Raw genomic sequence first — 21959 nt, 5'->3', positions numbered from 1 at the left:
CCAAGCCTCGTTCTCAGATTCCCAGCCCGGACTTGCTTTCACACAGGACCTGGAAGTGACAGTCCCATGCTCTGACGTACATTTCTGCCATCTTACATATGATTGATATCAAAATCGGAGGAATCCTTGCAGCACACCCCAGGAGGAATCTTGGCTTTTGAGAACAAAAAAAAGTGCTTTTTGACCAACCTGTAAAAGAAGGTCAAACATCTTTGATTATTATTATTATACTAGATTTATATAGCGCCAACAGTTTACGCAGCGCTTTACAATGTATAAGGGGGACAACACAATTACAGAACAGTTCAATACAAATGGTACAGGAGGGCCCTGCTCGTAGAGCTTACATTCTAAAGGGAGGGGGTGGTGGTACAAAAGGTAATAGCTGCAGAGAATGATTTGATGGGGGTGGCTCAGGGACAGTTATGTGGGTGTGGGATAGGCTTCCCTGAATAAATGAGTTTTCAGGGATCTCCTAAAGGTGGACAGGGTAGGGGCTGATCGGACATACTGGGGCAGGGAATTCCAGAGGATGGGAGAGGCCCTGGAGAAGTCCTGAAGGCGAGCATGGGAGGAGGTAACAAGGGAGCTAGAGAGCAGGAGGTCCTGGGAGGAGCGGAGGGGGCGATTTGGGCGATATCTGCAGATGAGGTTGGTGATGTAGATGGGGGCGGTGTTGTGAATGGCCTTGTATGTTATGGTTAGCATTTTGAATTTTATACGGTGGGGTAGGGGAAGCCAGTGAAGGGATTGGCAGAGAGGAGCAGCAGTCACGGATCGATTAGTGAGGTGTATTAGTCTAGCAGCAGCATTCATAATAGACTGAATGGGGGATAGCGTGCTTAAGGGTAGGCCATTAAGGAGAGAGTTGCAGTAGTCAAGGCGGGAAATAATCAAGGAGTGAATAAGTTGCTTTGTGGTGTCATTAGTCAGGAAGGGTCGAATTCTGGAGATGTTGCGGAGGTTAAGGCGGCAGGATTTAGCCAGTGATTGGATATGGGGGCTGAAGGAGAGGTCAGAGTCAAGGATTACACCCAGGACCCTGCACATCCATATTTTTGAGCACAAGCACTGAAGAATTTTTGAAAATTGTGTTAGGAATTTATCACACTGGACTATATAATTGCTTACATTATTTTGAATAATTTTTTATTACATTACTTTTATTATTGTACTGTCACATGTCACTTCTATCATTAATTAGAACCAAGCGCCATACCTTTACTATGTATATGTTGTAAGTGGAATACTCTGGGGATGGAATTAATAACACACACCCAATGGCAGAAACATATGGGGTTGATTTACTAAAGGCAAATCTATTTTGCACTACAAGTGCACTTGAAAGTGCAGTCCCTGTAGATCTGAGGGGAAGATCTGAAATGAGGGGAAGCTCTGCTGGTTTTATCATCCAATCATTTACAAGCAAAAATGCTGTTTTTTTAATTTTTCTTGCATTTCCCCCTCAGATCTACAGCGACTGCACTTCCAAGTGCACTTGTAGTGCAAAGTGGATTTGCCTTTAGTAAATCAACCCCCATAATGTAATATTCAGTCCAAAAGAGGAGTCAGACATGGAGAATTTGAGTACACAGGAACAGAAATTGCATTAGGGAAGGTCTGAGCAGAACAGACAGGAGATAGACAGCAAGTCAAGGGTCCAAACATGAAAGAGAGAGACTGGAAGTGTTACCAGCAGCTGGCAGGGCTCATGCCCAGGTGCAGACTTTAAAAAGTTCCTGCTTTTCACATTTGCCCCTTAAAGAAGGGTTAAATGTGACTGGATGACACTACTATGTTGTGGCTGCTGGATTTGCACACTGGAGATACTTGATGTGATTGCAGCCGTATTAGTGCAATTGTGACAGAGAAAATTGAGTACTGTCCATGATACTTTTTTTATTTGCACTAACATACAATTTTTCAGGACAAGCTTTCGGGGTATGTCCCCTTCTTCAAGGTCCAAGCAGTACTGGAGATAGAAAGCATAGTAGAGTGCTGACGGGTAAAAGTATAGTCATTGGAGAGGCAAGATCAGGGAAGGCAGCATAATCTGAAACTACAGGGAAAACTATATGGATAGCTTTCTAGGGGCCAAATAAGTGGGGGATTAGGGAAGAGTAAAATAGATAGTTTTCACCATATTTCTGAAAAAAATAGGTAATTGGGCAGACATATTTTTTATACATTTCTACCAAATGCTTTGGACTCAATGCGTAAGAAAAAAACGAGGTGTATTTTAGTGTTTTTTTAGGGGTACTATAGGCTTTAAAATGGATTTGCAGGTTACCAAAGATTTTTTATTTTGTATTCTTTTAAGCATTTTACAATTTTAAAAACTTTTACTATTTTTTCTTACAGTGGCTTTTATGCAAAGCAAGAGAACCTATAAAGAAATATAAGGAAGCTTTTTCATCACCAAAGCCATTCATCACCAGATCAGTGCTGCTTTTTTGATGGTCATTCTTGAAATGGAAAGAACAAATAAAACACCCACACCATAGAAAAAAAAAGTATTTTGTTTAAAAAAAGGTTATAAAATTAAAATAATTAAGATGAGATGCGAATCCATGTCAATCACAATGAGTGACACGCAACTATGTGGACCTGCTGCCACAGCAACCCGCCGTCACTCCCATCACAAATGACAGCTCCCTTGAGCTACTAGAATGTAAACAAAAAGGATACCACCATAGACATGTGATCATTAGCCAATAACTGTCTTATCTGGCCTAAAGCAAGTATGAGTTCTGTTTTGCTAGATCTCTAATGCTTGGTCTCATTTATTAAGTCCATAGGGTTCCTTGTCTACAATGAATTTTGTGAGTCAGTTCTCAAATACTCCAAAGACATACTGGTAGGTTAATTGGTTCCTTTCTGAATTGCCCCTAGTATGTGAATGTATGAAAGTGGGTTAGGGACCTTAGATTGTAAGCTCCTTGAGGGCAGGGACTGATGTAAATGTACAATATATATATATATATGTGTGTGTGTGAAGTGCTGTGCAAATTGTCTGCACTACAGTGCCTTGAAAAAGTATTCATACCCCTTGATATTTTCCACATTTTGTCATATTACAACCAAAAACATAAATGTATTTTATTGGGATTTTATGTAATAGACCAACACAAAGTGGCACATAATTGTGAAGTGGAAGGAAAATGATAAATGATTTTCAATTTTTTTTACAAATAAATATGTTAAAAGTGTGGGGTTCATTTGTATTCAGCCCCCCGAGTCAATACATTGTAGAACCCCCTTTCGCTTCAAGTCTTTTTGGGGATGTCTCTACCAGCTTTGCACATCTAGAGAGTGACATTTTGCCCATTCTTCTTTGCAAAATAGCTCAAGCTCTGTCAGATTGGATGGAGAACGTCTGTGAACAGCAATTTTCAAGTCTTGCCACAGATTCTCAATTGGATTTAGGTCTGGACTTTGACTGGGCCATTCTAACACATGAATATGCTTTGATCTAAACCATTCCATTGTAGCTCTGGCTGTATGTTTAGGGTCGTTCTCCTGCTGGAAGGTGAACCTCTGCCCCAGTCTCAAATCTTTTGCAGACTCTAACAGGATTTCTTCTAAGATTGCCCTGTATTTGGCTCCATCCATCTTACCATCAACTCTGACCAGCTTTCCTGTCCCGGCTGAAGAAAATTATCCCCACAACATGATGCTGCCACCACCATGTTTCACGGTGGGGATGGTGTGTTCAGGGTGATGTGCAGTGTTAGTTTTTCTCCACACATAGCGTTTCGCTTTTAGGCCAAAAAGTTGAATTTTGGTCTCATCTGACCAGAGCACCTTCTTCAGCATGTTTGCTGTGTCCCCCACATGGCTTCTTGCAAACTGCAAATGGGACTTCTTTTTGTTTTTCTTTCAACAATAGTTGTTCTCTTTACAGATTTTCCCATCTGTGTTATGGATCTCTGTAGCTCCTTCCGAGTCACCATGGGCCTCTTGGCTGCTTCTCTGATTAATGCTCTCATTGCCAAGCCTGTCAGTTTAGATGGACAGCAATGTCTTGGTAGGTTTGCAGTTGTGCCATACTCTTTCTATTTTCAGATGATGGATTGAACAGTGCTTAGTGAGATATTGAAAGACTGGGATATCTTTTTATAACCTAACCCTGCTAACCTTCTCCACAACTTTATCCCTGACCTGTCTGGTGTGTTCCTTGGCCTTCATGAAGCTGTTTATTCACTAAGGTTCTCTAACAAACCTCTGAGGGCTTCACAGAACAGCTATATTTATACTGAGATTAAATTACACACAGGTAGAATCTATTTACTAATTAGGTGACTTCTGAAGGCAATTGGTTCCAGTAGATTTTAGTTAGGGGTATCAGAGTAAAGGGGGCTGAATACAAATGCACACCACACTTTTCACATATGTATTTGTAAAACAATTGGAAAACCATTTATCATTTTCCTTCCACTTCACAATTATGTGCCACTTTATGTTGGTTTATCACATATAATAACAATAAAATACATTTACGGTATTGGTTGTAACATGCTAAAATGTTGAAAATTTCAAGGGGTATGAATACTTTTTCAAGGCACTGTATATCATCCGAGATGAAGCTACGCTATGGGCAATAGCGAAACGCGTTGACGTCATCAACGCTGACACGTCAAGGACGCTACGCTCTGGGTATGGGAGATGACGAGGAAGCAGCTGTAGGTGCTTGCTAACACAAGCTAGCCCATTTCCATCCATCCAATCCGGCATCCGACCCGGCATCCGTAAGGACAGTTCACCCCAACCAATTGGCCGTGGATCCAAGCCCTATAGGCGGAATTTTTGAAGCCGGGTGACTCACGTTAGTGGGCGGCTTCCACAGTATCGATCTGACAAGGAGGTCGAGTTCGCGGTGTACTATTTTAAGTCCCGCCGTCCCTCCAGCCGCTGACATCGGATCCGGAGCTGCACTTATCACCACATCTCCTCCTCATGAAGAGGGCAGCTTGATGAATGATCAATCCAGATCAGGACTCGGAGGATAAATTGGTGCAACGAATGGTAAAGTTTCTCACCTTTATTCATTTCATTGTATACACTATATATATTTACCATTTCATCACCAGTGACTTCAACAAAAATCATCTATGTGGATAACTACCTTCTAACAGCACCCTGTTTACTAATATCCCTAAATCATCTGATATTACTCTATGGGACAGGCCATCATCTTGTGAGCTTTTACCGGATTTTGCAGCCCAGCACAAGGTGCATATTAATCAGCAGTAGTTAGTACCACTTAACCCTCCCCCCACCATCCATCCCCATCCATCCCCTAAGGATCTTTCTTGCTGTTGACAGGTATTTTTTGGCTTGCATAGGACATTGATATCTTATCAACCAATTAAAATTAAAATCACCACACATTCATACTATTACCCTATTACCAGCCAACACTTAGCAAGATCCTTAAGCGTCCGGACATTGCTCTACGTTGTGTGTTATTTGTTTTTTGTTTAATGTATTGTTTTTTGTTTGTTCTGTCTGGCCCATCATCTAACTATATATTTAGTAATTGGGCCCCATTGGACCCAAGTATAATCAATCTATTTTTATTCTAATAAAGTTTGTTGCCTAACATGCTCAATGTATTTTTAACCATTTAATAAAGTGATTTACCTAATTCCTTGGCAATACAGCTAGTAATTTTTGATAATAAATATTCAATAAGTGTTGCTAGAGTAACCCCTTACCCGGACACTAGTACCGGGTGTTTCCCTTCTTTTTGTGCAATTATAATTACAGCATGAATTTACTATCCACTGGTCATTTAATATTTGACCATTCCCAGGTGTCTCTTGTTCCCACCTTCCCCTTCCTTTAGTTTAGTTTACTGTATATAAGTACCTGTAGTAAATAAATAACAATAAATAAAATAGGGGTCATGTTAGACAATAGACAAGATATGCAAAATATAGCACAGAGAAAGCCTGACCAATGGTAAGAAAGACAGTTTATTAATAAAAAGTTCGACAATCTAACATGTTTCAAGAGTCATGGGAAACTTTATTCATCAGGGCTATAAAACCTGAAATTGATAAAAAAAAACATAATCTATGAATGGGTTCCAAGTTTTTAGGTAAAATTATTAGTAATAATAAAAAGTCTATAGAAAAAACATCTCTAAAAACACACAATTATTAGCGCTCAGTAAAATAAAATAAAAACTTCAAAAAACATGGAAAACCTCACCGAAATACCACTATTTCTAATACAGTTTGCTGAAATCGATAGAGAGCTGAAAAATATAGTAAAAAAATGGTTACAGTGTATGGCAAGGCAAATTTATCCCCTCACCCCCCTCTGTCCCATCATTGGACTGTATAACCACTAACAGGTGATCGCTGCATGAGCGATTACATGCAAGTGGTTGTGATTAACTGCAGGACACGGCAGTCTCCCATTGCTTTTAAAGAGGCTCTTAATACTTGGGAACCCTCGCTGGGGTTCTCACATGTAAAGGCAGTCAGGCTAATTCGCAAGTATGAATGTGGCCTTATAGGAGCGCAATGCAATTGCATCTATGTATACAACTATGTTATTTCACTAGGTAATTGTTTATGGTTATGCTGCCACCCTGTGGTCATTGTTTGATTACACATCGTGTTCTGTAATTCTTTTTGTATGAGGTAATTTCCTCCTTCCTCATTTGCGGGTTTCCTTAGGCTGGGTTCACACTAGTGTGAATTGGATGCGGATTTCCCTGCATCCAATTTGCATGTCAGAGATTGTGACCGGCTCTCTATCGAGCCGGTTCACACATCTACGGAGCGCACATGGGGTCCTGCGCGTCTTTTGATCTGTTTCAGGTCCAAATTCAGCCCAAAATTTGGGCTGAAATCGGACCTGAAACGGTAAACAGGGATGCACCAGACCCCTGCTGTGAGATGCTCCGGTATGCAGTGTAAACCCAGTCTTATTGTTCCTACAAGACGCACATCGAGGCTTGGGAAATAAATATTCATATTGACCACTTTAAATACTGTAATGCATAAATCTATCACATCATATTGTTTGGCTAAACCCTTCTTTATACAATAAAGATATTTGTCTATGCCAAGTGTTTGGTAAGTTCAGCTGTCTGATGAACATTGTCTGCAGTAATTGTAGGCTACATGGAGGCCAAGCATAGAGATCTCAGGAAGGGATAAGTCACTATTACAACAATTGGACTCAGACTACTGGGGCAAGACCAAAGAGTGGTTGGGTCTTATAAAAAGGGCATGTTCGGTTCCACTATATTCAGGACAGGATATACCAGGTTTTTATAACTGAAATTCAGTTTACCCAAATGCTGTGTTTTCTATAAGTGACGTTCCTCTCCATTTCCTTTAGCAGTGTTCTGCTGCCCTCTTGTGTTTACCTTGTTTTATATTAAAAGTACATCTGTTCTGTGTTTTTACCTTGTTCATTAAATTCACCTATTAGCCGTACATAATCTGCTTTGAACAAAAAAACTCATCCTACTGACCACGTATGATGTTACCTATTTAGGGTTTAACGTGAAAAATGGTCACAGTCTGCAACCCTCCACCCTTAAATCGTCCCCACCCCACCACTCACAGAAACCAGCAGTTCTTTTCCCCACAGAATTCTGTCACAATCTGAGTTTGGCACAGATGTTCATGGCTTTGTACTCACAGCCACATTTTTAATCTGTAGTTTTAGCACCTAAACAGCCCAATTTGGAAAAAGAACTTTCTTGTGTATTGTAGTTTGATGTGAAATCATGCGATAACCGAAAATAATTCAAAAATGTTTCTGTAATTTATAGGTTCTCACTTCCTGGTCTTCTCCACAAGCACCTTCCAGGGAGATCTCTTGTCCTAATTGTGGGATCTTTGGGGAAAAAAGCTTTGTGTAATTTTACACATCGTATGTGCTTGATGAGGGGTATGACATCATACCCAGCAATGATGCACCTCATCTTGTGCATGTGCCATACCAGACTTCTTTTCTGTAAATGGTGACGTCAGTTTTCGACTGACAAGTGACTGTTTGGGGAGAAGGCAAGTAAGTACTACCCTGTTTCCCCGAAAATAAGACCTAGCGTGATTGTCGGTGATGGCTGCAATATAAGCCATACCCCCCCTAGTCAAAGTCCTTGTAGGTCTTCTTCTCGGGGTAGGGCTTATTTTCGGGAAAGCAGGGTAGGGCTTATTTGGGGGGGGGTAGGGCTTATATTGCAGCCATCACCAACAATCACGCTAGGTCTTATTTTCAGGGAAACAGGGTACTAGCTTTCTAAGTTTTAATTAGTAGAATGTATTTAGGTAGTTAGGTTTATTATGTATGTGTGTTGGGGGGGGGGGGGGGGGGGGGGTTCTGCTTTAAGCTAATGAGGTATTATATGATGATCAAGCTTACTTGATCAAGTATCAATGTTCGTTGAATATTTGAAGACATTTTTTCCTAATAATTAAATAATCCTATAAAAAAAACAGTATTAGCTGCTTCTGCAGGCACTCTAATAAAATAAAAATAAAATAAATAAATTGTAGTGATGGCTGCAATATAAGCCCTACCCCCCAAATAAGCCCTACCCTGTTTCCCCAAAAATAAGCCCTACCCTGAAAATAAGACCTACAAGGACTTTAACTAGGGCTTATTTGGGGGGTAGGGCTTATATTGCAGCCATCACCGACAATCACACTAGGTCTTATTTTCGGGGAAACAGGGTAGTAGTCAAAGTCATTGTAGGTCTTGACATTTTCAGCTGGGGGAGTGCGCTTGGTGATTTTGAAAAATAAAAGTAAGTCTTTCTATAAGAAGTCTCTCCAACACAACAGTTAAATAAAAGATAATGACAACATTGACTGTATACAAATAACAAAATGCTTTTGTAATATATCAAACCATAAGATAACATTTCCCCAAAAATTACTCTATCAATAATAATAATAAACTAATAAAATATTGACTATTCCATAGAATATATACACCTGACTATGGGTCAGAGAGAAATAATCTTTGAGTTTCTCAGTGGATCTGAGTCCCCTTTATTCAACTGTCCCTGGAATACCAGTATTAAATCTGAACTCCAGTATCAAAACAAAAACATACTCTTGCAGTGGGCCTCCTGCCCCTGGACTATAAGGGTTAAATGCTTGTTAAGTCTAGAGGTAGAGGAAGAAGGTGTAATACCTATATCCTCTCTAATGTCTAGTACACATGGGCCAAATGTCAGGAAACATTGGCCGGTTAAAAAAAACTGGCTCCAGATCAGCACTCTCAGCCAATGGCTGAGAGCACTGATCGGAGTGATCTGGCAGGGGAGCCGTCCCTATGTCAGAACACAACAGCTCAGCGGAAGAAATCACTGTACTAACGTCAGATCGCATTCAAACGGCTGGGTTAAATTAAAAAAAAAACTATTAGTGTGTACCAGGCTTTAGTCAGGCTTTAAACATTCATCTCCTCTCTCCGACACTCTCAGTCGTGGGCGGGACCTCTCCACTTTGCAGTTCTTTTGGTCCTGCTATGTACTGTATGTGACAACTTCAATGGGAGAATGCTGGCTGGATTGGGGAGCTTTGGAATAACAGTTTCACAGCATGGAGGAAGCTTGCATGAAGGCATAAGGTAAGTATTGCACCTTATTCATCTAGCCCCACACTGCCCACATTCAAGGGTATTTTGGTCCCCAGAGTCGGGCTTTAAAGCAGTTCGTTAAAACAGAGTAATATAAAAATCACAATAATATAGAGTACAAAATAAGTATGGGGGTCTATTTATCAATGACTTGATGGGTAATATGCCCAAATTCTTTGGTTAACATTCACCCTTTATACTGTATTTGGTCAAATTAGTAGACATTTGCCTAAAGTTGGCACAGTAAAAACTAAATTCCCTGACATCAGTTTTTCAACAGGAAAAAGTATTTACTGTAACATTCGTGCACACACTCAGGAGACACAGCTGATCAGTGATGGGGGTGTGGGGTCACTGGGAATGGCCCTAGTACCATGTGATCACTGTGATAAGTCACAGTAATCATATGTCCAGTAGAAAAAAAAGGTCTATCATTTATGACACCATTGCTTTCTACTGTGATCTCTGTAATTGGTCACAGCAATTACATGGTACAGGGCCATTCATTGCAGCCCTGTACCATGTGATAGCTGTGGCCAATCACAGCAAGCACAATAGTAAAAAATGGCATCATGAATGGAAGCCAAACACAGTTAACTGCTTGCCGACCAGCCGCCATTGGCGAACCACCATAGCTGTTATTTTGAGGGGACCGCAAATTTACAGTGTTATACAAGCTGTACACTCACTACTTTACAAAGTTTCATTTCTTCAGTGTTGTCACATGAAACGATGTAAGAAAAAAATTTACAAAAAAGTGAGGGGTTTTGTGAGATACTGTGTGTGTATATGTATGTGTGTATATATATCTATATCTATATAGATATAGATCTATATAGATATAGATCTATATCTATATCTATATATCTCTCTCTCTCTCACTATATATATATATAGATATAGATATCTATATCTATATCTATATCTATATCTATATCTATATCTATATCTATATATATATAGATATATCTATATCTATATCTATATATATATCTATATATATAGATAGATATATCTATATATATAGATAGATATAGATATATCTATCTATCTATATAGATATAGATATATATATATATATATTTATACATACACAGTGGGGACGGAAAGTATTCAGACCCCCTTAAATTTTTCACTCTTTGTTATATTGCAGCCCTTTGCTAAAATCAGTTAAGTTCATTTTTTCCTCATTAATGTACACACAGCACCCCATATTGATAGAAAAACACAGAATTGTTGACATTTTTGCAGATTTATGAAAAAAGAAAAACTGAAATATCACATGGTCCTAAGTATTCAGACCCTTTGCTCAGTATTTAGTAGAAGCACCCTTTTGATCTAATACAGCCATGAGTCTTTTTGGGAAAGATGCAACAAGTTTTTCACACCTGGATTTGGGGATCCTCTGCCATTCCTCCTTGCAGATCCTCTCCAGTTCTGTCAGGTTGGATGGTAAACGTTGGTGGACAGCCATTTTTAGGTCTCTCCAGAGATGCTCAATTGGGTTTAAGTCAGGGCTCTGGATGGGCCATTCAAGAACAGTCACGGAGTTGTTGTGAAGCCACTCCTTCATTATTTTAGCTGTATGCTTAGGGTCATTGCCTTGTTGGAAGGTAAACCTTCAGCTCAGTCTGAGGTCCTGAGCACTCTGGAGAAGGTTTTCGTCCAGAATATCCCTGTACTTGGCCGCATTCATCTTTCGATCAATTGCAACCAGTCGTCCTGTCAGTGCAGCTGAAAAACACCCCCACAGCATGATGCTGCCACCACCATACTTCACTGTTGGGACTGTATTGGACAGGTGATGAGCAGTGCCTGGTTTTCTCCACACATACCACTTAGAATTAAGGCCAAAAAGTTCTATCTTGGTCTCATCAGACCAAAGAATCTTATTTCTCACCATCTTGGAGTCCTTCAGGTGTTTTTTAGCAAACTCCATGCGGGCTTTCTTGTGTCTTGCACTGAGGAGAGGTTTCCGTCAGGCCACTCTGCCATAAAACCCCGACTGGTGAAGTGTTGCAGTGATGGTTGACTTTCTACAAGTTTCTCCCATCTCCAGACTGCATCTCTGGAGCTCAGCCACAGTGATCTTTGGGTTCTTCTTTACCTCTCTTACCAAGGCTCTTCTCCCCCGATAGCTCAGTTTGGCCGGACGGCCAGCTCTAGGAAGGGTTCTGGTCGTCCCAAACGTCTTCCAAACGTCTTAGGAACCTTAAGTGCAGCAGAATTTTTTTGTAACCTTGGCCAGATCTGTGCCTTGCCACAATTCTGTCTCTGAGCTCTTCAGGTAGTTCCTTTGACCTCACGATTCTCATTTGCTCTGACTTGCACTGTGAGCTGTAAGGTCTTATATAGACAGGTGTGTGGCTTTCCTAATCAAGTCCAATCAGTATAATCAAACACAGCTGGACTCAAATGAAGGTGTAGAACCTTCTCAAGGATGATCAGAAGAAATGGACAGCACCTGAGTTAAATATATGAGTGTCACAGCAAAGGGTCTTAATAATTAGGACCATGTGATATTTCAGTTTTTCTTTTTTAATAAATCTGCAAAAATGTCATTGTCAACAACTCTGTGTTTTTCTGTCAATATGGGGTGCTGTGTGTACATTAATGAGGAAAAAAACGAACTTAAATGATTTTAGCAAATGGCTGCAATATAACAAAGAGTGAAAAATTTAAGGGGGTCTGAATACTTTTGTCCCCACTGTATATATATATATATATATACATACTGCTTAGATCTCTAGGTCTTTGTCCTGGAATATGTCGCAGGAAGTTCCAAGGTTCCCAGGATATAGCTGGGAGGCGCTGGTTAAATAAAGCAGTGTCTTATGAAACCAGGAAGTGGAAAAAAGAGTAATTGTAAGAACCCAAAAATGTTTAATGAATGTAAGACGATTTCATATCCACACGCAGAGCTGTATGGTGTTGTGCCACTTTAAGAATGACTGCAGCATTTCAAGTGAAAGTCAACTCTGGGCTTCCCCACTTTCTGTGCCCTCCCCTTGAGGCCTCCTGAACAGTGTTTTCTGCTTTTATATATTTTTTCAATTACCTTGCTGATATGACAGCAGCACTGCTCTCTCAATACAGTGCAGATTGGTGGGGCCATGACAACCTTCACTCTCAGTTTTCCTTTATCCCTTGGTCATATGTAGTTTCAAAACTTTACATTGATCAACGAACCTTCCACAGCAAGTACAGCTTTGCAGACCTTGAAAGGGACTATGTCATCATGGAGTCCCAACTAAAGCAGCCTGTTAACCACTTCAGCCCTGGTAGATTTGGCTGCTCGGACAGATCGAACACTTTTGACACATTTTTGGGACCATTAACAATTATACAGCGATCAGTGCTATAAAAATGCACTGATTACTGTGTAAATGTCACTGGCAGGGAAGGGGTTAACACTAGGGGGGCAATCAAGGGGTTAACAGTGTTCCCTGGACACGCCGGTCACACACATTGGCACCCCCGCAGTGCAGCGGCGCACACGCACCTGCTGTCCCGCTTAAAGGGACGAATGTACAGCTACGATGGTTCGCAGGATCGTGCCGACCTGCTGCAGTATAATGACGGCGGCTGGTCGGCAAGTGGTTGAAAAAAGATGCCATATACTTACCCTTTCAGTGGCCATCTTCTATTATAAACTACTTTTACTTAAGTTTGGACCAGTGGCGGCTGGTGCTCAATATTTTTGGGGGCGGGCGGGACACGGACAGGAAGGCCACTACCCAATCCATCCCCGCGCAGTAGATGAGAAGGCAGCAATCAGAGGCCTCCTTACCTTAGGAGGCAGATGAAGAGGATCCGGGGTAGGGCTGTTGCTCCTCGCTCCGTTGCTTCTCCTCTCGGAGCAACAGGAAGTGGGTCCTGAGACCTGATTGGCCAGGAGTCCTAAGACTCCCTGGCTAATCGGATCTCAGGACCCGCTTTCTGATTGGCTGGGAGGAGAATCAGGAAGACAATAGTGAATATTAATTTGCTATCGTCACACAACTGGGTGGGCTCAGGGCGCAGTGCTCTGCTCCCCGAGCTCACCCTCTTTCAAAGCCTTTTTAAAAGCCTCAGGCTCTAACCATGTACTTAAAAAAAAAAACATTGAAATCCATGCGCCTGGCTCCCTGCATGTAGATTACGTGACGGGTGCATGGATTAGTGGGGTGGCGCCACTGCCCCCCTTATGGACGGGCTGCCACTGATTTGACCCCATACTGTAGGGGTCACTCTATTATTCTAGATGTCAAATATTTAGATATTCAGGAAGAATTCAAACAGACAGGTTCTCTAGCTTTTTCTAGCTCTTCGTACATGTGACTAGAGTATTTTTCTATGATATTATGGTAAAGCTCTTCCCACAAGAGCACAAAAGGATTGAGATCTGGGGATTCTCACAGCCAGTCTATTAAATGCCTCTAGCGACCAGCATTTGGGATTTGTATTTTACTTGTCCCTGACAACACTGTGAGTCTATGAACATAGAGACGGCTTGGGAGCAAGCCCGTATAAGTGCTCCCACAGAAGAGGAGGATTGGGGCTGCTTTGTGCAAAACCATTGCATAGAGCAGGTAAGTATGACGTGTTAGTTATTTTTAAAAAATAAGGGTTTACACAACAATAAAGAAGCCCTTTTTTAAAGAAGACCTGAAAATGGATTTTATTGGGTTGCAAAACTACTTGGTAACTGGGGACTGCAAAGTTGAAAATTGCTTTCAGGTTCTCTTGAAACATACAAGGCATACAGGCATACGCAGACGTGAAACTATTTGCCAAGTTTCTGGCTTCCATTTATCCTACCATGTCCCAGCCTGGGTTGGCCTGGACCAAGTGGGGTTTGTCCCTGCTAGAGAAGCCAGGGACAACACGATTAAAGCGATTAACTTACATTACTGGCTTACATCCTTGCAACAAGAGGGTTTTTTTCTTGCGTTGGATGTGGAGAAGGCTTTCGACAGGGTGGCATTGGACTGCATGGATGCGGTTTTGGGCTCAATAGGGATTGGACCGTGTATGCAGACCTACATTATGTTCCTGTATACTAACCCTAGAGCGAAAGTCAAAGTCAACGGCCACCTATCGGACGCCTTCTCCATCCACAATGGGACTAGGCAAGGATGCCCCTTGTCCCCCCTATTATATATTCTTTCGCTTGAACCCCTCCTTCGCTGTATCCAGGCCAACTCAGACATTAGGGGCATACGAGTGCGGGAACGGGAATTCAAAATTGCCGCTTTTGCGGACAATGTACTCTTCTTCCTCACTTCCCCCCTGACATCCCTACCAAAACTTCTGCTAGTCCTAGACCAATTTCAAAAACTTTCAAATTTAAAAATCAATTATACCAAATCATTTGCATTGAATGTCTCCTTACCCCCAGATTTAGTTAAACCAATGCCAGCTCAACTTTCCCTTTCAATGGAAGTTGGATGCCATTCAGTACCTAGGTCAACTACCTGTTGACTTATCACAACTATATAGTAGGAACTTTCTGACGGAACTACAAAAGATAAGACAGGACAAATGGGACAAATCGAATATCTCCGGTTTTGGGTGATCGTCCATCTTCAAAATGATAGTTCTTCCACGCCTTCTATATAAAATTCAAACCTTACCAATTCACTTGCCTACCTCCTTTTTTGGCATGTACAAATCCATCTGTCGTGCCTTCATATGGCACAAGAAAACTGCGAGAATAAGCTGAGCTAATTTGACATTACCGAATGAAGGTGGAGGCATTGGCCTCCCCGACATACAGCGATATTATTTGGCAGTCCATCTAGCGCACATAGTTGATTGGAAAATACATAGCCATTGCAAGGACTGGGTGGGCCTGGAGAATCTGGTCTCGAATGCTGACCTACGATACCTACTGTGGATAACTAAGGAACATATAGCTCCCCCGACCTTGGCACACCCACTTATTGGTCCCACCCTCAATGCCTTTAGTAGGGCTTACGCCAAACATGCAGTTTCCGCAAAAATATGCCCCATTACCCCAGTTCGTAACAACCCAGACTTTCCTCCGGGTTTAGCAAGAACCTTTGTGGAGACTGAATGGCCATATGCCGAAATGCTAGCTAAGCATTTCTTCTGTAGAGGCCGCTTCTTGCGCCAAACTGAACTTGCAGATTTCTCCAATACGGGTTAGTTCCCGTTTTGGTCCTATATCCAGCTTAAGCACATTTTAGATGACCCAGCACGTAGAGGAGATTTCGCCAAGAACCCTACAATATTGGAGTCACTGTGTTCAAGCGCACCCCCACAGAGACATGTTATCTCAGCACTTTATGCTTCACTTCATGAAAAAGCACCAGAAAGTTTACGCTCGGAACATGCCTATTGGGAGTCGGCGCTTGGCAGGGATATAGAGGAGGGAAGTTGGGACAGGATCAATTTCTATCTCCACAAGGGTTCTTTAAAGGTTTCAGTACAAGATAAAAATTGAAAAATTGAGAACACGCTGGTAAAGAACACCAGACATAATACACAAATTTTCATCTACTGTGCCGGAGCAATGCTGGCGATGTGGCAGGGAGACGGGCTCATTCCTTCATATTTGGTAGAGTTGCCCGTCATTGCAACCTTACTGGCGGAAAGTTAATGAGGTGATAATGAAGGTATCCTCCCTCCCGTTGGAATATTCTTCGGCACAGTATCTCTTACACTTATCTGAGATACCTAAAAAGCAATACCATAAATCGATCGCATTACATATGATCAATGCGGCTAGGATGTGCGTACCAACTCATTGGCGATCGGTGTCTGTACCGACAATGTCCGAATGGATCCACCGGATTAATCGGATTGCGGAGATGGAGGAGCTGATCTATACTTCACTAAATAAAATCTCTACCTTTACTGCGATATGGGGTGCAAGGACATCCTTTAAGGCTTCTCAGTCTTACCTGGAACTTACTAAAGGCTAACTTAGTACCACGCTAACGGTGACTCACATGTATGGTCCCCCAAAATAGGCGACGGAGAGGGCAGCTGGTGATAATCTCACCCCCTCTTCCTTTCTTTGTTCCGCTCATTCCCTGAAGGACCATCCCCTATGCTCTAGCTGATCTTACCCCCTCTTCCCCCCCCTTCCACCTCCTCCCCACCCCTTCCCCCCCTTTTTTTTTTGGCCTTGCCCATAAAGTTATTGTTTTGTCTGTAAATGTGAAGGATTCATGGAATCCGCTTCTTTGTGTATTACTTGCATACATTTAATAAAATGTTTGTGGAAAAAAAAAAAAAGGCATACAGGCTTTTTTGGAAACATTATTTTATTTGAAAAAAAAAATGTTTCTCCATAAAAAGCTTCTGAAGTGTGCGCGTTTTATACAGTCTCTTCAACCTCACATGGAACACAGATAATGCACGAAGGACTTGCCTAACTAAACAGACCTTTGCACCATACACATACTAGATAGTGAACTGAAGTAGCTAACTCACAGAACATGAACATTACACTGGGTTCATTTTTTCATTTACTACCACGATTACACCAATGTATTTGACATTGAAACATTTAGTTAACTTACACTGAAAGTCAAAGGGGCTAGATAGCAGACCCATTAGCCACAAACTAGGAATTAAAGACCAACTTAAATATTATTTTTGGTTGAGCACTAGTGGACTGAACAATTGCTTTATGGCTCGTTTGGAAATCTAACATCTATAATTCCATAATGTAGGCATCTGTCATATATAGGTTCCTAAATTATCTGATTATTCTGCATTATGAAAAATCCTAAAGGAGGCAGTGATGCCAATATTCAGCTTTCTAAGGCTGCTGAATTTAATGTAGAAATCTTACAAATTGACTCCCTAAAGATGACCACAAACCAGTTAGATTTTCCTAAGGTTATACCTAAGAGACCAGCAGAATTTACAAATAACTTTGTAGAGCGAGGGTCTAACAAAACAATCTATTCAGTTTATGTTTGATCAGGTAAGCCCTTGAACCAAATAGTTGATGGATACATTTTGCTGATCTAACAGATGAAAATGAATCAGAATCTAACTGGTGTATGGCCCGAAATAAGAGATATAAGAAGCAGCTTCACAGCATCCACACAAAACTGAAATATAATTATCATATGAAGTTAACCTCTGACAACTTCTTTCCTATTGGAGAATTTGGAGGGTTGTAGCCCTTTTGTGTATTAGCAGCTGTAGTCTCTTTTAACCATAAAGATGCTCAATGTTATTAGTATAAATGGCAACTGTCCCTGTCTTGACAGTCAACATTTCCTAATTTGTGTAGGAAGGTTTTAGAAACATGGATGTGGTTTGCCAAGATATGTAAAGATAATGTGGAATGTTGTTGGCCTTAAAGCAAAAATCCATCTTTAACCACCCCCAAACCTCCTCCATGGAACCCCCCTTGAATGTTTTTTTTAAAAACATTCTTATACATACCTTTTTGATGCAGTGACTATAATTGAGAAATTTTGAGTTCCACTTTTAATACCCTTGATATTTACAATTTGAGATATTGTAGGAGATTCTTATAGAATTGAGATTTGAATAATATGAATATCATCACAGCTATGTAGGATCTGGTCACAAAACTCTATGCTGCACAAAGCAAAAGAAGAATTTGTGTTTTGCTGGGGCAGGAAGAGCCCCTAATATGAGTTTTGGTAGCAGTCCTCTGATCCCATTTTGTCTATGCCAACAGGAAGTGTAAAAAGTACTTGAAGTTAAAGGTTTGTATCTACACAGTAAACCATGCATTCACAGTTGACCATGAGGACATATTGGTTTGCATGTTTTTGGTCACTACCCTAAACTAGGAATAAGCCCTAATTTGTTGTATTTGTGTTAAAAGTAATGTAATGTAATTGTCTGCTGTACAGTGTTCTGGTGGAGGACATTAGGTTCATCTTGACTGACTGGTTAACCTGTCTACATAAAATAACAATTTTAATAATCATTGAATAATAATTTAACAGCTTATTTTATTTTACTCTTCCTTACTTCAGTCAAATTTAAACAGAACATGGGTTCACTACTTATGTGATTGTTTGTTCTGGGTCAGTGACTCAGAAAGTAGTGAAAGCAAGGATAAGGGTGACAGCCCCCCACATGCATCTACAAAAACTGGATACAAGCGCCAAAATATTTGAGGTGGGTGGAGGTAGTATGGGGAGCAATGAATGTAGATTAATGAATGTAGGGTGTAAAGCAGGTTCTTTTCCATATTTCCAGTTCTTGAAAGTTCTTGTTTCAGTGACTTCCTGAAGCCATGGCTTGATTTTGCATCTATGTCTACGTACCTATAAAGTTTTTATGATAGCAACATTTATTAAAACTAGGATGCAGGAACATGTTGCAAGTCTGGAAAGCAGCTAGAACCTAGATCAGCCTTTCTCAACCTTTTCAACACAGAGGAACCCTTAAAATAACTTTCCAGTCTCAGGGTCCCCCTGCTACAAATTACTATATCTGCAATGCATGATACATTCAATGTAATGGTCAGTGGAAAGAATGGAAAGAATACTTCTTACACTTGTGGTCATTGGGAAGAATTACCTCTTTACAGAAAGCTAAAAAGATCAATGGTGTCTGTGGAAACTTATCAGAGAGCCAGAAATTGCCTATTGCTCAAGGAACCCCTAGCAATGTCTGGAGGAACCCTAGGGTTCCATGGAATCCTTGTTGAGAAACCCTGAACTAGACTTCCAAGCCTAGATGATGGATGTTAAAATGGTTCTAAAGGCTGAAGGTTATTTACCTTCATGCATTTTATGCATGAAGGTAAAAAAAAAAATACCTGTGTGCAGCAGCTGCTTGCTCTGGGCACTTGGAAGGAGGGAGGGGCCAGGAGTGCTGGCAGGGGACCCAAGAAGAGGAGGATAGGGGCTGCTCTGTGCAAAACCATTGCAAAGAGCAGTTAAATAGAATATGCTTGTTTTTGTTTTTTTGTTTTTTTCAAACTTGTCTTTATTATCACTTTACATTACATTCTAAGCTTACCTCTGACCTTTGCACCTCTTCACAGAATATTTGTGGAGTTTAAAGGGCTGGTCACATAAAACATTTTGGTTAGAGGCTGTTGTCATTAGTATAAGTATTTCATATAAGGTGTACTGAGAATATATGGATATGCTTTTTTGTTTTGTCAAAACAGAAACTTAGGACATACACAGGCTTATTCAGCAAAGCAGTGCAACAAACAATGATGTATAATAACTCAAATGGGCTACTGGACTTTACTTTCATTACTGAATAAGCAATACATTGTGAAGCTTAGGACCCTTCTCATCTTTTTCCTTGTATTTGAGCAGCTAGGACTTCCTTGGCTTTCAGCAGAGCTGTTTCAGATGGAACGTTTAAATCGGGTAGTAACCCTTTGCCTTCCCAAGATGCACCAGGGTCTTCAGTGGCTGATCGAGATGTGGGGATGGTGAGGTACAGGTGCGTATCATCCACATGATAGGTCTGGGGGGGATGGCAACCTCCACTTGTTTTTTCTCCAATAATATATGCCCGTCCTAGTCTCTTCATGATATATACAAATTCCTCTGCAGCACCTTCTGTCACTGAGCTGGTTAGTATGACTAGAGGTTTCTTGGAGCCAAACGAAGAACCTGCAAAGGAAATATAGAGAGACTTACAATAATGAAACTGATCACTAGTTCGTATATGAGTGAATCAGCTATTTGCTCTTTATTGTGGTTTTGGGAACCTGCTTCCTCTTCTCTGTCATTGAAGTATGTTAATTTGATACCTTCTATGTATGTTAATTTGATACCTCCTATGGTAAGATGCTTGAAGGAGTCCTCAAATTATCAAGTTTCTGCTGACGTTCTTATGTGGATTCCCAATCTAAGTGTCATACACTTTGATCATGTATGCTTGTTTTAGTGTGTTTAGTTATAATTTTTTAATTGCTGGCCTCAGCTTTGCAACTGGTTCCTGATTCTCCTTACTAGTACATTAGTTCTATGTACATCCAAGACTTTAAAAAGGAAGTTAAAGCTTATCTGGGCGGCACAGTGGTGTAGTGGTAGCTATCTCGCCTAGCAGTAAGAAGGGTCACTGGTTCAAATCCCAACCACGACACTACCTGCTTGGAGTTTGCATGTTCTCCCTGTGCCTGCGTGGGTTTCCTCCGGGTACTCCGGTTTCCTCCCACACTCCAAAGACATGCTGGTAGGTTAATTGGATCCTGTCTAAATTGTCCCTAGTATGTATGAATGTGAGTTAGGGACCTTAGATTGTAAGCTCCTTGAGGGTAGGGACTGATGTGAATGTACAATGTATATGTAAAGCGCTGCGTAAATTGACGGCGCTATATAAGTACCTGAAATAAATAAATAAATAAATCTGGGAACCCTGGGCTACCTATATGAAAGTTGCCCTTTGATCCGGCATATATCTTTCTATTATATTGTATCTTGACATTGTAAGCTGTCTCCTGCACAGGTATCTCCCCCTTCTACTGTTCTCTTATATTCCATCTTCACCTTCCATTGATTCTCTTCCTTCTATCAACGCGTTTCTCTCCTAACTCTTTACTGACTACAATTACCTCAGAGTTTCGGGAACCTTTCCCGGATTCTCTGGCCAATTAGTAGGTGGTCTCTTATGTTGGATGTTTGCGACCCTATTGCAATACTCAATTTTTCCCAAGGGAGCAGGCCTCCTAATATTATCGGGCCTTGACTGCGCAGCTATATTCAATATTGTGCAATAGGGTCACAATACCCATTTTTGTTTGTTCTTTATCAACTGTCCCCAAGTTACAGACAACAATTTGGATGTTGTATGGTTTAATCAATTTGGGGTATATTTTACCATTTGGTATACCTTCAGTGGCAATAAGTAGTCTCACTTACAAATTCCTCTCCATAGTAGTCCCCCTCGAGACTCTTGAAGCGCAGGAATATTGGTTATAATGTTGCTACGACACCTCAAATGTGTTTTACCCCATTCGATTCCTTCTTTTTGGTCAATTTTACTGAATATTAGTTGTACTTTTATTTTACTCATGGCAACCAATGACATTTCTCATTCTGTACTGAATGTCTATATTTTTGCTTTAATTCAATAAAAATATTGAAACATAAAAAGGAACTTAACTCCAGATGCTGTATCCAAAAATTCAGAACGAGGACAAAGGACTAGTCACCAACATTGCTTGTAATCTTCCTGCAGTTGACCTTCCCCACTTACTGATGTACCATGCCTTGTTCTACATTGTTTTCTGTGTAAAGGCAGCCACCTTGGTAGAGACAAGGCTATGCTTCCTCAAGTCAGAGCCTCCAGCAAAGAGAACAATGAGGAGCATCACTATATCTCACTCCAGATCTCCTGAGACTAGCAGTCAGAAGCCTAAAGCATAT

General features: G+C 40.9%; 1 protein-coding gene across 2 annotated transcripts in view; it reads right to left on the bottom strand.

Moving 5' to 3' along the window:
• Positions 1-16889: 16889 nt before the first annotated feature.
• Positions 16890-21959, bottom strand: part of RBP3 (retinol binding protein 3) — a 38878-nt gene continuing 33808 nt past the window's right edge. Inside the window, exons 4-5 of one of the 2 annotated variants that reach the window (XR_012235725.1) lie at positions 19385-20201; positions 16890-19345 (exon numbers count right to left, since the gene is read on the bottom strand). Coding sequence is in view for 1 of the 2 variants with exons in the window: in XM_073597283.1 (XP_073453384.1) it covers positions 19873-20201 (329 nt within the window). In the remaining variant the exon portion in view is untranslated. Of the gene's footprint in view, positions 20202-21959 lie in introns of both variants that reach the window. The other variant, XM_073597283.1, reaches the window with a different exon arrangement.

Source organism: Aquarana catesbeiana, linkage group LG08 (assembly GCF_042186555.1).
Source record: "Aquarana catesbeiana isolate 2022-GZ linkage group LG08, ASM4218655v1, whole genome shotgun sequence".
Lineage (NCBI taxonomy): Eukaryota > Metazoa > Chordata > Amphibia > Anura > Ranidae > Aquarana > Aquarana catesbeiana.
Note: the sequence above shows the minus strand (reverse complement) of the source record. Positions and strands in the feature narration are given on the sequence as shown.